This window comes from Rhamphochromis sp. 'chilingali' (genome assembly GCF_963969265.1).
Source record: "Rhamphochromis sp. 'chilingali' genome assembly, chromosome: 7".
NCBI classification, from domain to species: domain Eukaryota; kingdom Metazoa; phylum Chordata; class Actinopteri; order Cichliformes; family Cichlidae; genus Rhamphochromis; species Rhamphochromis sp. 'chilingali'.
In genome coordinates this window covers 12,075,911-12,091,915 of record NC_137934.1, presented here as the reverse complement: position 1 = coordinate 12,091,915, position 16,005 = coordinate 12,075,911, and the positions used below count along the sequence as shown (strand labels likewise).

The following is a 16,005-nucleotide window of genomic DNA, read 5'->3' as shown; positions in this document are numbered from 1 at the left end:
TCCTGAGGGTAGGTTACAGCCCCAGTCTGTTAATAATTGGCCACCATAATTTCATGCAAGTAATGAGGAATTACATATTTTTGCATGACCCTATGTCAGCATATACTTAGTACGGGCTGTTCTTGGCTCTCCATTGTACTGTCTGGTCCTCCTGTCTGTCTCTCTCTCTTCTTTTCTCGTCCTTCCCTGGCACATTGCACTTCGAGCAGCAGGTGCTACTGAATCCAGTTATAGCGATTAGTGATGAGGAGATTAAAGCCATGCAACAATTCTGGGGCCAGAACATCTGCTTTCCCACCCATCTCTCTCTGACTCTCCCTCAGGCCCCCCTCAATTTTAATTTCTATTGATGTCCCAGACTGAACTATTCAGAGTCAAACTCTGAGACTTGCACTGGTGCAATTTCAGACCGATAACAATGATAATGAGACTCTTTAGTGGTAACTCAGCCAGCGAGCCAGCCTTGTTCTGCTGGGACACTATGATCAGTAGTGCTTGGGTCTGTGACCACAACCCTGGCGCTGGTCCCTTGTGCACAGATTCCCTCTGCCTGCCAGGAATCAGCAGTAATCCTTTAGACTGAGATTACACCGACCATGTAAGTGCAGAGCAAGCCACAGTCCACAGCAGCTGCAGTAGCCCAGTGCTCTTGCTTCCTGCTGCATGCATTCGCACACAATACCGTGCTATTGTCCATACCATTGTACCATAAATAGAGCCTTTAGTATCCCCAAATTGGACAAGGGCTCCCCATGCTTTAAAAGAATTGTGTACTTTGTTTAAGACTTCAAAATGTTAAGAGAATATTTCAGTTGTCCTGCAGGAAGTGCCATAGCGTCAGTGCCCAGGAAAGCTAATGATTTTATCATGGTGCGTGACATGACAGAGACCAGCCCCTGCTGGCCTGCCAGCTGCCTCTTCTCCTCCTTTTGGCATTAGAGGCTTTGTGTGTCCAAGGTTACCTAGTTAGATGTGGGTATGGTATTCCCATTAGTTCTGCAGGAACAGAAAGTGGCCCTGAGGGAGATTGAGAAGAGAGGTTTATGGGAATTTACCTGCAGAAGGAGGAAGAGTAGGAGATGCCTCAAATAGATCTGTCACTAGCTAGGTAACCTGTTCTTTAAACCTCTTGGCGGAAGTATGGTAAATAATTCAAAATCTTTCAACTAACTTCTGTGCCGTCAGCTGACAAACATAATTACAGTGACATTTCCACAGTTCCTGGGATAACAGGGAAGCAACAAAGCATGCTATAATTTTGAGTGATTTTATTTAATCAGTTAACTTGTGATACAGTGCTCTACATATTCTAAATATTCTCATCATACAGCAATTTTTGTGATCCCGTTTCAATCAACTTGTTCTGACTTGTTACCTGTAAAGTCAGATAAACAGATATTTTATGAGGGGCAGAGGAAATCTAGTCCAGGCCTGTTGTTGAGCTAGATTATATGCTATAGACACGAAATATAAAAACTGTTCTCGAGTTTTCTAATATTACCAGAGAGATGAATACGTTTATTTGACCTGTATCAACCTTATTCACCCACAGCTGTAGAATGCAGTTTTTATTTCTGGTCTTGCAAATTGGAAGCAAATATTCAAATGTAGGCTTGACGTGGCACCTGATCGTGAATGAATACTCTGTGTTCATAACTGACAAATCATAACTGACAAATCAGCATACTTTCATTTCAGTCGTTGCTTTTTCCATAAATCCTAGAGTCTTTCTTAAATTAATTTAACACAGTATTCCTTTATATAATTATTTAAAACACTCAGCACCAGTAATGGCCAGTGCAGATTTGGAATAGCCAGGCCCTTTTTAACAACCTTGTCTTGTTTTCTCTGCTGCAGCTAAAGCCCAGGATGGTGCTGCAATGGAAATGCAGCCTCTGAACAGTGACGAAGGAGCAGATGCAGAGGAGAAGAAGAAAGCCAACCTGCCAAAGAAAGAGAAGTCTGTTCTCCAGGGAAAACTGACCAAACTAGCAGTACAGATTGGAAAAGCAGGTGAGTCAGTCAAAATCACTCGTTCTGGCACAGCTGAGTGCTGTAGATTGTAAAACATTTTATGTGCTTGTACTCTCATGCCCTTGTGTTCACTCCAACTTTTTTTGGGTTGTACGTCTCCAACTGTTTATATTGTATAATCACAATTACACCCACTATAAGCAACATACTGCTAAATGTGTCCTGATAGGAATATAACTTAACATCTTTCTTTTCTCTCATGTTTTGCCTCTAGGTCTGGTTATGTCAGCCATCACTGTTATCATCCTGGTGGTGCTGTTTGTAGTGGATACCTTCTGGATCCAGAATCTATCCTGGGTTAAGGAGTGCACACCTATTTACATTCAATTTTTTGTGAAGTTCTTCATCATTGGTGTCACTGTTCTTGTGGTCGCTGTTCCCGAAGGCCTGCCACTTGCTGTAACAATCTCCTTAGCGTATTCTGTTAAGGTGAGACTCCTAGCCAAGTGACCTGTGCACGAACTAACCACCTTACACTTGAGCCTATTAAAACTAGAAGATCAAGCTGCTAAAATCTGGTTAACAACTTGAGGAAAGGGGATCATTACTTGGCTTTAGGGTATTATTTAGCCAACATAGGGCTTTAGTTAATCAAGGAGTTAGTCATTCAGTTGTAAAATCTCACCACATTTATTTCATGAAACAAAAATAAAATGTTTTCATTATAGAAAATATAGCTTTCAGTGTTGTCAGACTTTATTTTTTTTATCTTCCTACAGAAAATGATGAAGGATAACAATCTGGTGCGTCACTTGGATGCCTGTGAGACTATGGGAAATGCTACTGCCATCTGTTCTGACAAGACTGGTACACTCACCATGAATCGCATGACTGTGGTGCAGGCCTACATAGCTGAAAAGCACTACAAGAAGGTCCCTGAACCAGAGAACATCCCCTCCTCCACTTTAGACATCCTGATTCTGGGCATTGCAGTCAACTGCGCCTACACTACTAAAATCATGGTATGCTTGTAAAAAGCAGCGTACCTCTAAAATTGACTGTGTAGCACATTAACTTTGTCTTCACATTTTTCTTTTTTTTTTTCCTTTTAGCCTCCAGAGAAAGAAGGGGGTCTGCCACGACAGGTGGGTAACAAGACCGAATGTGCCTTGCTCGGCTTTTCTACTGAGTTAAAACGCGACTACCAGGCTATCCGCAACGAGATTCCTGAAGAGAAACTCTACAAGGTCTACACCTTCAACTCAGTTCGCAAGTCTATGAGCACTGTGTTAAAGATGGCTGACGGCAGCTACCGTATGTTCAGCAAAGGAGCCTCAGAAATTCTCCTAAAAAAGTAAGAGACATTTTCACTTTTCATGTTCGTTCACATGTTCTGCTTTTCTATGATTTGTTTTGTTGTTGTTTTTTTGGCTGGGGGATTGTATGGTTTAATATTATCCTCTTAGATAATAATTCCTCTATGATTTCTTTACTGAAGAAGCATGAAATCATGGATGTCTGATCAGCTAAATGAAAGGTTGTTCCATAGCTCTTTTTTTTTTTTTTGTACTCATTCGGCTGGCCAGACTTTGCTGTAAATGATATGTGTAATGGCTTAAGCAGCTAAGAAGTTCAAGTGCATCCCACCCAAGCCCCTTACGTTGTGACTTAAAAACAGGCACTGAGAAAATGAGCCGGTAACAGCTCTGTAAGCCTCTTAACCAAGCAGGCTTCTTTTTAACCCATAGAGGGCTTAGTGTGACTTCTTACTGCTGCAGCTCACCATTCAAATGCTTTGTCTTCTCCTCTTCTCTTACCCTTTTATTAAGTCTAAATGACATTTTTTACATTTATGCGTCTGTACCTATCTCTGTCTTTATCCATGTTTCTTAACTCCAAGCCATTAATGGCTTTCATCTTTGGATGTTTCGCCCTCCTACACGTTCTTTTTCTTTCTTTTCCTTTACATTTATGATTTAATGTGTCGTCTTTACACATTTCAGGTGCTATAAAATCTTGACAGCTAATGGTGAGCCAAAGGTGTTCCGCCCACGGGACAGAGATGACTTGGTTAAGAAAGTGATCGAGCCCATGGCCTCAGAGGGCTTGAGAACAATCTGCCTTGGATACAGAGATTTTCCTGCTTCTGATGGGGAGCCTGACTGGGACAATGAAAATGATATCCTCAGTGGACTAACCTGCGTCTGTGTGGTTGGCATTGAAGATCCTGTTAGACCAGAGGTTAGTGGCTACACTAATGTTAGTGAGTTTATGCACAAACAGTTTCACTTGTTTGATTGCTAGTAAGGAAGCTGTCTACAAAGGTAGAGTATTTATCTGCACTTCATTTGAAGGTCCGTCTTTTGGCTTTGAGTCAGAACCCATTGCTTGATGTGGCACATTGAACAACTTCACTAGTTGCAAAGTTGCACTCAAAAAGAAGTATTTAGAATGATTGTTGTCCAAACGTGTATGAAGGAGAAACGGCCACACTGCTGATACTGGCAGATTGCTGGAATTGGTGACACTATGATGTGTCTATCATTAAGAAACCATAATTAGATCAAACATTAGAATACGTCAATTCTAGTTGGCTGACAGTTCTATGGAAACTGCTGTTTGCAGAGTTTGCACTCAATTTGTGGACCAACCATTTTAACTAAACTCAGCCACATCAATGACTCCATTTCAGGTGGTTTGGAAGCAACACAAAATAAATGATGGGTGAATGTAAACAGTAAAAACAATAGACCTAATTTAGCAGTCTATACTAGCTGAGGTGAATCTAGTTTCCAAAAATAAAGTGATTCAAGCTGTTGGTTTAAGTTTTTTGAGCATTTAACAAGCACATGTAAAAGAGCTTTATTTGTCAGTTGTCAGCTTTATTCATCTACTGGACTGTTGGGCACACACACTTTTTAAGCAAAGCAAAAAAAAATATTTCTTTAAAGGGAGCGCTTACTCCAGGAGGACCCATTTGTTATATCAATTTTATAATTTCCATATCTGTATGTACACAAGGGTTTTCTAGGGTCTGAGTGACATAAATGTTTGTCATCAGGGTGTACCTGAGACTCGGTGCAGATGTCAGAGTATTCTCTAGTTTGCATGCAAACGTATCCAGGCAACTTCTACACCTCAAAGGCGCTATCTGTACATTGCATCCTACAAGTAGACAAGAAAGCACAACTATGCTTCTGTGGTGTTTGCAACTGTTTGTGGGCGTTGGTGAGGGAGTATAATCCTTGCCTGAAAAAGTTAGGTCATTTTCTTGCTAGATGCTTCACTGTCGCTCATTTAGTTGGCTTTCTGCCATTTTATGTACTGGACAGGTGTGCTGGGCTTGGTTCATATTTTTTTTAACGAAGGGGCCCATTATTTCCAAATCTCATCCTTTCCTACAAGTGTGTGTGTGTGTATGTATGTATGTATGTATGTATATAAAATTTAGTTGAACACTTAGATTGATGATCCCTAGTGATATTTCTTTTTTCTTTTTCCTGTGCTTTTGTGCTTCCCTTCAGGTTCCAGATGCTATCAGGAAATGCCAGCGTGCTGGCATCACCGTGCGGATGGTGACTGGGGACAACATCAACACAGCTCGAGCCATCGCCACCAAGTGTGGCATCCTACAGCCTGGAGATGACTTCCTCTGCGTGGAGGGAAAAGAGTTCAATCGCAGGATACGCAATGAAAAGGGAGAGGTGGGCCACAGCAAAATAGTGTACCTCAGAGACTGTTGCAGATGTGCTGTTTGGATTCTATTAGGGTTTTGTCTCATGTTTCTAGATTGAACAAGAACGCATTGACAAGATCTGGCCCAAACTTCGAGTATTGGCTCGCTCTTCCCCCACAGACAAACACACCTTAGTCAAAGGTAGTTATGTTTCTCTGACATGGGTAAAAATGGAAAAAGTGAACTAATGTGTTTGTTTGTTTTCTTCTTTTGCTGCTAGCCTTTTTTTCTTTTCTTTTTTTCCTTTTCTTTTTTTTAGGCTGTAACGGTTTTATTTTAAAGTTTGACATTTTTCTGTTCTAGGTATTATTGATAGCACAGTGGTAGAACAGAGACAAGTAGTAGCAGTGACAGGAGATGGTACGAATGATGGTCCTGCCTTGAAAAAAGCAGATGTTGGTTTCGCCATGGTAAGTTACTTGTGTATAATTTCTTAAATAAGGTTTAATCATAAATATAAATTGGGTCATTCTTAACATCAACATCTTGCTCAGTATCCCATGGTAACTCTGGCAGTCAACTAGAAAGAAGTCAGAATTTAGGCCACTTAATCATCTTGTTAAATATTTGGTGGATAGCTGGAACAGATTCTTAATGATCATCTTGTTGTCTCCAGGGCATTGCTGGGACAGATGTTGCCAAGGAGGCATCTGACATCATTCTGACTGATGACAACTTTTCCAGCATCGTTAAAGCTGTCATGTGGGGTCGAAACGTCTATGACAGCATCTCCAAGTTCCTTCAGTTTCAGCTAACGGTCAATGTGGTGGCTGTCATTGTAGCATTTACAGGAGCATGCATCACACAGGTTAGCACCTAGATATTGTAGGGTTATTTTGTTTTTGATTTTTTTTTTCTTTATTGCGTGTCTGAAGAGTTATTTCACTGTTATGCTCTGAATGGAAATTAACTTGGTACCACGGGCAACACATTGAAAGAGCTGAAGCAGAGGGAATGAAGATCCAGCAATAAACTGAGGAGAAATAAAGGCTTTTATGTATAATGTTTGGAAATTTGGAAATTTGTCCTTGTGGAAATGCAACAGTATCCAAGAGCAGCTTACCTGGCTCTCATGTCTTCGTTCATTACGAAAAAGATTTGTTTGTTTCCTACCTGCCATCAATCTTACACCTCATAACAAAATATGTACTCCTCAGTGCAGCCACTGCTCCAGCTATTAAACGTGTAATTTGGCTCGTGGGGATCGAAATGTGTTTAATAGATGATCTGAATTTCCATAACCTGATTTGGCGACTCGCTCTCTTGCACTAGGACTCTCCACTGAAAGCTGTACAGATGTTGTGGGTCAACTTGATCATGGACACTTTTGCTTCACTAGCTCTGGCCACAGAGCCCCCTACAGAAGCCCTGCTGCTAAGGAAGCCATACGGCCGCAACAAACCTCTTATCTCCCGCACCATGATGAAGAACATCCTGGGTCATGGAGTTTATCAGCTAGTCATCATTTTTACATTGCTCTTTGCTGGTAAGGGTTTTGTGTCTGAAGATGTTCTCTGTACCCTGCACTGTTATCCAAGATTTTCTTTTTCTTGACTGGGATATTTTTTTTTTCCCCCCCTCTGTAGGAGAGAAATTGTTGGACATTGACAGTGGCAGGAATGCACCCCTCCATGCCCCACCCTCAGAACACTACACCATTGTCTTCAATACCTTTGTAATGATGCAGCTTTTCAATGAGATCAATGCCCGTAAGATCCACGGTGAAAGGAATGTCTTTGAAGGCATCTTCAACAACCCAATCTTCTGTAGTATTGTCTTGGGTACCTTTATTATTCAGGTACAGTAGACTAAGACTTATCTGAAGCATCAGTCTGCACAGGTGAAATCTGAGGTTTTACACTTTGATTAAGTCTCCCTCTCTTGCTCCTTTTTTTATTTTATTTTTTTCATAGATTGTTATTGTGCAGTTTGGAGGGAAGCCATTCAGCTGCGTGGCTCTGACGACTGACCAGTGGCTGTGGTGTACTTTCTTAGGCTTCGGCTCTCTTCTGTGGGGACAGGTATGAAAGTACAGCTGAGCTTTACCTTTTGTTGGCAAGGTACAGAAATGCGGTATTACACTGCCCCCATGTGTCAGCTCTAATCTAGTAGGTACAGGGTGTTGTCAGAGACGTGTAACAGTACATTATGTCCCGCTGCTGTGAAGAGATTAGTAATTAGTAGTTGATTGATTTTTTTTTTTTTTTTTTTTTTGGGGGGGGGGGTAGCTACCACAAACACATGTGGTCATCAAAGTTATTCAGTTTTATTATTTTAATTTGACCTTTAAGGGGATTATTAAAGTTATTTCTTTTGCAGTTGTTTCAATTTTGAAAAGTTATTTAAATGTAGTAAAATATTAGTAGTTTAATGGTACATGTTTTAAAATTTAAATATTATACTTTTTGAGTTCTTTACCTTTTATACATGAGTTGAAAAATATAGTTTGTTTTTTTTCTAAGGATTGAAGGGTGAGATCGCTCACTGCAGTTTATAGTAATGACTGGAGGTTCATAACGAATGTTTAATGTTGTTCTGTTTCACATCTATCCTGATCAGCACTTATATTAATATCAGTTTTGCCAGCTGGCGTCACCAGCTTTACATAAATGGGACTACACCAAGTCCTATAAAAGCACATAGCTGAGAGTTGAGGAACTGAATTGAATAAGTACCAAGATTGTTGGTTCCAAAGCAGCGATTGCTCTGTTCTTTTCCTTAAAGGCCGGTCGGTCCCCTAAATAGACGCTGACAACATGTGTTCACACACCTGTTGGTGCATGGAGTTCAGCAGTCTTCAATTCTAGGCCGCGTGACACAGTCGACTGGGATCTTTTGGCACATCGGTAGATTCTTAATGCACCCTCAGTATCTTAAAAGCTGAAGACTCAGAGAATTACATATTTTTGAAAATACATATTTAGGAGAAACCCTTAGTGTTACCAGGCTGTACAGTTACAGTTAATATGGGTAACATTACCGTAAGCTTGTTTTGGCTGCTGTCTTTTTAATAAGGGGTTGCCATACTGGATGGATCCATTTTTACACCAGATGGATTTGTGTGTTTTGTATATTAGCCAAACAGTGTGGAACCCTCGTAGTGGATTGTATTCCCACAGACCAGAGCAATGGTTAATGTCCAGAGCAATGTCGGGGGTTTTGTTTTTGTTTTGTTTTTTTGTTGTTGTTGTTTGGTTTGGGGTTTTTTTTTTTTTTGGGGGGGGGGGGGTGTTATCTGATAACTTCTAATTATGACATTGTGTGATTTAAAATCACCAGACATGTGTCTGACTCATCTGCATTCCACTTTGTGATCTTTGTGGCTAGTGCTTGAGGAGTAAAGTTTTTGCCTTCTTGTTAAATTGACTGAACAGCATCTGCATGTGATCATGTGCAAGGATCCTCCTGTTCATCAGCAGTGGGAGGGGCTTGGAGCCCAAGAGCAAACCGCATGTTATTGAACTGGCCATCAAATTTTCATGGTCACTGTCCGCTTAATGTCGGCGATGAACTTAATCACGGCAGAACAAGCCATGATTAAACTGCACGGGGGGCTAAAACTTCATCAGGAGTCACGGTTGCTCACTTGTATCCTCATTGTCTTCCAGGTTATCTCTTCAATACCCACCAGCCGCTTAAAATTCTTGAAAACAGCAGGCCATGGCACCCAAAAAGAGGAGATCCCAGACGAAGAGTTGGAGGAGCTGGAGGACATGGATGAGATCGACCATGCTGAACGGGAGCTTCGTCGAGGCCAGATCTTGTGGTTCCGAGGCCTCAATCGCATCCAAACTCAGGTGACAAGTCTCAGCAGTTTCACGTGCAGCACTCACCACCACACCCCAACACCAAGGGAATCAAAAGCCATAAACCCTTTAACTCTCTACTGCTCTTCCAGCTTAAAATCTATTTTGTTCTTTCTCTTGGCATTCCTAAAGAATGGCTTGTGCCCTTAAAAAAAAAAAGCCTTTCTCTAATTTTTCTGTTCTGCTTCTGAGCTAAAGCAGGGTCCTCTGCCTATGTTTTTGTTTTTTATTTGACTCAGTCTGACTCTATCTGCTAAATCTAGTTTGAAGGTACTGATGAGAAGCAAGTGAATTGGATTGGATGGACAGCACGATAGAACAGCTGAATGTTTAAAGAGTATTGGCATGGCTATAGCTGGAAGTATGGAAGGAATCTGCAGAGAAAAGAGTGAAAGTGAGGTCAGATTTTTGGAGTTAGAGCTCCCTCCGATCAGTGCCTTTAAACCCAACCGTCCCCCTTTTTCCTCTCTCTTTTAATTATAATGTCTAAATCCAATTTCAAAGTGCCATTTTTTTCTTATGGTTACTGGTGCCTTTTCTTTATTTTTCTCTCTTTTCTCTCTCTCCTCTGGCTGTGTTGTGTTTTTATTTCCTCTGGGCTTTTTCTCCTGTCACGCTGTCTGATTCTTTGCAGATGGATGTAGTGAGTGCGTTCCAGAGTGGAACTTCCTTTCAGGGGGCTCTAAGGCGGCAGGCCTCCAACTCCAGCCAACAACAGCACGATGTAACCAATGTTTCTAGCCCTACACATGTAGCCTTTTCTACTACTACCACTTCTGCCACTGCCGCCAACACCGCTTCTGCCACTGTGGGGTGTGAGTGCGTGTTCTCCTCTAGTGCATGAGACTTTTATTTCTTCTTCTAACATCTTCCTTCTCCACTCTTCTTCTCACCTAACGTTGGCACTTTTCCTCTCTCATGCTTCTCCTAATGTTCTCCCCTGTATTCTTTAAAAAAGACCTCAAAACCACATCTTCCATATTGCTTCGATAACACTGCTCTATATATATGTACCTTGTAACCAGGTCGCTTCTACTGTCGAGGTGTTATCTCTGTGTCATCATGTTTTCTGTTCTGCTTCTGCTTTGGTCTCAGAAATGAACAAGGTTTACTGTTATTTCGGGGGGGTGATGTGTATTTACTATGATTTTTAAAAAAACAAAACAAAAAACAAGTTCTATTCTGAGTTGACAGTCTCCAGGTTTGTCTGCAGCTGCCTCAGTCTGCCTTGTGCCTCTGTAGCACTCATGGGTCTTTGTCGCAGCTCTCTAGTCCCTAGCTAGGTAAATGTTTTGAGTATATGCCCATGATCACGGTCTAAAAGAGTAGACACGAACTGAATGTCAGTGGTGAAAATAAGACCTTGGCTTTTCCAGAAGAAATGGTTTGCCGCAATAGCATCAAGTGGTAATAAGCTGTAATTTACTGGTGTCTTTGGATGCACTGCCTTTTAACATCACGCTATTCATCCGCTCACATAGGAAGGTCACTGTGCCGAGACTGGATTTGGTCATTTGATGGTGGTGTTTCCAAACTCCTTCCTTTCGACCCTGTGCCTGCTGACAGTGACACTTTTTGTTTTTCTCTTTCAGAGTTTAAAGACAGACCACCTGACGAGCAGGGAATTTTAAATGTTTTACAGATGTCACAAAAAGAGTAAAATGGAATAAATGACTGTGCTCTTGAATGTAAACTTGTGGGATTTTTCTCAGGCACATCAACAGCAGAGCCGATGTTGTTTTTGCCTCTGCAATATTGACAAATCGTGCAGTGCTGCAGCAACATTTAGTTCTATTTTTAGGTGCGACTTCTTCAGATCTCTGGACCTGACACTTATGGGTGCTTGTGGGCATGGATTCTTCATTATTAACCTAATATTTTCCTTTCAGGTTTCCTTAAAATATTTGAACAATTTTCTGTGTGTGAAAGCTTGTTTGTTGGCAAAATGTGTCCAAAGGGCAGGTTGCTGCCAAAATGACCTAAAAACAATGAATACCACTGACTCCCCACGTATTCTTCTTTAGATTCTGTGAAATGTGTCATGGGCTATACTCAAAGGTTTACTACCATTGAACACAAGGTAGCGCCGCGCTCTGCATGGGTTCAAAGTCTCTGGTCTCGTTTGTGAGTTCTCTCTCTTTGTGCTGTTTTTGACATGTATACCAGCTTGTAGACATGCTTGGCTGCTGCAGCTTTCTTTCTTTTCATTTTTTTTTTTTTTTTTAACTCCACAAGCATAAGCTATAACTGACCACCCCTCTTTTTGTCTTTCTGTCTCTCTCCTCTTTCTGCCTCTCACCCTCAGTCTTTACTTTGTCTCACTCTCTCTTTCTGTCTCTCTTCCACTCCTTTCTTTTCTCACTCTCTTTGTCTCCATCTGTCCTTTTCTCCAGCTGTCCTTACTTTTTGATCAGCATGCCCAACAACAGTAATTTCTTGTGTCCAGCTTCTATCCCTTATTTTCTCTTTTGGTGTGTTCTTGTAGAAAGAACGCCATTCCCCTCATTTCATTTCATTTATTTATTTATTTTTGGTTCCCTTTTGCATTTTAATTAATCAGACACAGGACTCTACTAAGTGTTTTGTGAAATACTAATACAAAAAACACATTGCATCAAGTTTGACACTGGTTTGTACTCTCCCTGAGATATTGACCGATTTCCTGAAGTTGCTTTTTAATTACTCTTAAGACTAGTTTCAGGTTTTGTCTCCAACAGATTTAGGTTTTCTGTCTCTCAGAAAGTCTTTAATATTCAACCAGCATTCGATTTGCACACTTCGCACATCTGATCAGTCCAGCCCATCAGATTGCAATTGAAAGCCTTTTATGGAACAGTGATGGCTTGAAGCGTTATATTTTCATTCGCTCCTTCTGTACCAAATACGGCATAAAGATTAAATTACTGTGCAATTGCAAAATGCAAATGCAGTACTTCATATGGCAGCTTGGAGGCTGGCTCAAAAAAGCACATAGTTTATGAACAATCCCCAATTTTAGGGAAGAAATAAACATGTTAATAAGCTGGTACAAAGACCAGATCAGATTTGAACTGTTCTCCCTGTCACAGTAACTGTACGAGGCTGTTTACTATTGTTAGGCTGGTTTGAGTGGACTTTATGAGTGGACAATATCAAAGTTATTGGCTTCGCTGACACCAAAATCTGCGTTTGTGCAGTTATCTCAAAAAAGTCTTTATGTGAGTGGAATTTATTAGCACCAATTAACAGGCATCTGATCTGTGCAATGCATCCACACAGTCTATAGATGGTGCTGATGTAGCTGGGTTGTTTAGCTTATACCGTGCTACTTCACCCACTCCTCCTTTCCTTACTTCTGACTTCCCAAAACAAGATTTGATCCCAAACAAAGCTCCAAAATGCAGCTCCCATCAAGTGCATACAGCTGTCCTAATTCATTAGCTTAATTCCATTGTACCTTTTACTATGGTACAGCTACTATGGTCAATAAGTGTGTGTGTGTGTGTGTGTGTGTATAAAGTGCATACAGACGTACACACAGTATTTACACAATACATGTTGCTGGAAGTGGGAAATGTATTCCCTGGGTTCCCTTATCTTTCCTCCTTTGTGCAGTGCTGCACATATGGGACTCAAGGGTTCTGAGTCACCAGGCAATTAGCATTGTAGCAGGAGGATAGTGGAGTGCAACATTAAACACGGGCACCCACACAGGCCACAGCAGCCACCGGATATAACAACTTTCCTGATGGAAACTCTGAAACAGTACTCCTTATGTACAGTCTGTGCATACATCTGTCTTTGGGATTTAAAGCAATATCTCTGGAACGCTTCAAATTGAAATGTCTGCAATACCAATAATAACAGGTCTAAGTTCTGGAGCGGTGAGTTGTATAGCTTACAGCATTGCTGTTTACATGTCACTGTCCCTCCTGGGCTTCTAGAGGGTGAACAACAATCCAAATTGCACTTGGATACAGTACACCACCTGGAAGATTTTCCTATAAACTGTCATTAATCTGCACTTCTGCAGCAATTCACAGTGCTGCTTACATTAAAACCCCCACTTTTCTTGCAGCGTAGAAAGTTGAGACCATTTTTTTTTTATTGGCGATATTAATCTTTAGTGTTCACTTAGATTTTTATTTAGTATACATTTTCATTTTTAGTCTTTGGGTATTTTTATATTCACTGAGAGACAGAAATGAAAGAATATGGGCTGCTCCTGTTTATACATTAAAATACAACTAGAACCGTAGATGATGGTTGGAGACAACTATTCATCACCAGATTAGTATAAAACTTTACTACTAGAAATAACAGCACACCTGCACGTTTCTCTGGGAGTCCGTCCCCCTCCCCCCCTCACAGATTTCTGGTTTTGAAGCACCTAAAAACTCACCTATTCTGGCCCAGTAAAACCTAAATCCGTGGTTTTTATCTGTGGTGTTTTCCAGGTTTTAAAATAGAGCGGCGCACTCTTATCATTACCGAATGTGACTAAATACACCTTTCCTGCTCCCTGTCCCTTCTCCTTCCCTCCAGATCCGAGTGGTGAAGGCATTCCGCAGCTCCATCTCCCTCTATGAGGGGTTGGAGAAGCCAGAGTCGCGATCATCCATCCACAACTTTATGACCCACCCCGAATTTCGGATAGAGGACTCTGAGCCCCATATCCCCCTCATTGATGACACAGACGCGGAGGACGATGCTCCCACCAAGCGCAATTCGGCCAGCCCGCGCAACGCTACCCCCACACCGCCCTCACCCACACCTTCGCCTGCCACCACCGTTGCCCCCACCACGCCAGTCTCTCCTTCCCCGAACCAGAACAATAACGCTGTGGAGAGCAGTAACCACCTCCTCCCCGAGGGCCTCAAGTCAGGAACCCCCTCAGCCCCAGGGAGCCCACTACACAGCCTGGAGACCTCGCTTTGATCTGACCCAGCTCCACACGTCACCACCTCTTTTCTACCCGCCACCAAGGAGCTCAACTCAGACAAATCGAACGGACACTAGGAGCGTCGAGACGAAGGGTTAGACGGAGAGCGGCGTCTTGTGTGAGCTTGGCTTGGGTTGGACTTAAAGAACAGCAAACATTCAGAGGAATGTACGGCTTGGTGTGGATTCTTTGGTCTTCTTTTATTTTTGGTTATTATTATCCCACTGCAACACAAGGACTCTGTCTTCACCCCTCCCTCCTTGGTAACACTTGTTTTTCTCGGTAACAAGGGGTGACTATAAACTAAGATTGAAAGTGACCTGTTTTTATTATTATATTATATTTTAATTGAGAAAGGGAGGTGCTCCTCCTGGCTTGAAGATCGTCTGTAAGAGTTATGAACGAACCTTTAGCTTCTCTTTTATCTGAATGGTGTTGTATATTTATCTCTTTGGCCCTTGCTCATTTTGAAACTTATTTCTGCTCCATCGGCTGTTAATATTTTGAGTTATTTATGTTTTTGGAGGGAAAAAAAGCAGGTCTGTTTACAAAGTTTGTAGATACTTTTTTTCTGTTTGTAGGCAAAGAGCTTCCTGATGTATGATGCAGAAAACTGGGACAGATTAAGAAACGAATGAGAGGATTATTTCAGATACTGCTGTATTTTCAGGAAAAAAAAGGGGTGTTTCTATTGAAACTTAACTATTTTTGCCTGCAAGTTTTATTTGTTATATATTTGTAGATAAATATAGAACCTTCTAGCCAAACCGATAAACACTAAGGCTTGTATAGAAAAAAAGAGGTCCATCTGACGAGGTGTTTTCACAGGAGACGGGACGGGAAAGATAATTAAGGCCTCTAGTCCACTAACATCGCTATAAATATTTAACTTCTTCCATTTCTTCGCTAGTTTTCATGTGCACAAAACCTTCTGGAGTTCTGGATTCTCTTTTTCAGTCATTATGTTGTGTTCAGGAATTTCCACATGTTGAAAGGTTCAGTTATTTAAAGGGAGTTTAGAAAATAATCCCAGGCTCTTATTTATCTTGCCGAAAGCTGGGAGGAGGAAACAAAGTCTTACCTCAGAGTCAGATACAAGGTCCTTTATGAAGCCGCTTAAGCGTAAAGTAGGAGTTCTTCTTTCCGATTTGGAACCATAAAATGAAAATCTCTTCTTTTAGCTGGTATGTTGCACTCACAAGCATAGATTAATTTGACGAAGGCCTTGTGGGTGCGTTAACGCTAAAACATGTTCTGCCAAAAGCACCAAAATGACTTTAATCAACTTTTTTGTTCTCTTTTTTTTTTTTTTTTTTTTTTTATGACCGCTGCAGTTCAAACTAGCGCTGTATTATCTACTGAACGAGTGTGTCTATTTCTCAGTAAGACCTTCACATAGGCTAAACGTCAGTGTGCCTTGGCTTCAGTAATAATTTAGACAATCTTGGTCCCATCATTTATCGCCTTTAGGAGACTCCTTATGGGGGGAGAGAAAAAAAAGACCTCCACAGCTAAAAGCAGGACCAAAGTCATCCTCCATCTAACATGTGGGGACAGCAGAGACTGAT

The 16,005-nt window shown here is 41.3% G+C and overlaps 1 protein-coding gene across 4 annotated transcripts in view; it reads left to right on the top strand.

Moving 5' to 3' along the window:
* atp2b1a (ATPase plasma membrane Ca2+ transporting 1a) overlaps nt 1-15,026 on the top strand; it is a 37,721-nt gene extending 22,695 nt beyond the window's left edge. The window contains exons 8-22 of one of the 4 annotated variants that reach the window (XM_080886087.1): nt 1,858-2,013; nt 2,249-2,463; nt 2,754-2,996; nt 3,087-3,328; nt 3,978-4,215; nt 5,499-5,678; nt 5,764-5,851; nt 6,014-6,120; nt 6,327-6,518; nt 6,983-7,196; nt 7,297-7,508; nt 7,624-7,731; nt 9,319-9,507; nt 10,151-10,240; nt 14,041-15,026. In XM_080886087.1, the coding sequence (XP_080742213.1) occupies nt 1,858-2,013; nt 2,249-2,463; nt 2,754-2,996; nt 3,087-3,328; nt 3,978-4,215; nt 5,499-5,678; nt 5,764-5,851; nt 6,014-6,120; nt 6,327-6,518; nt 6,983-7,196; nt 7,297-7,508; nt 7,624-7,731; nt 9,319-9,507; nt 10,151-10,240; nt 14,041-14,433 (2,867 nt within the window). In that variant the 3' untranslated portion in view covers nt 14,434-15,026. Of the gene's footprint in view, nt 1-1,857; nt 2,014-2,248; nt 2,464-2,753; nt 2,997-3,086; nt 3,329-3,977; nt 4,216-5,498; nt 5,679-5,763; nt 5,852-6,013; nt 6,121-6,326; nt 6,519-6,982; nt 7,197-7,296; nt 7,509-7,623; nt 7,732-9,318; nt 9,508-10,150; nt 10,241-11,540; nt 11,597-14,040 lie in introns of those variants that run through there. The other 3 variants (XM_080886090.1, XM_080886089.1, XM_080886088.1) reach the window with 3 other exon arrangements.
* Nucleotides 15,027-16,005: the final 979 nt, after the last annotated feature.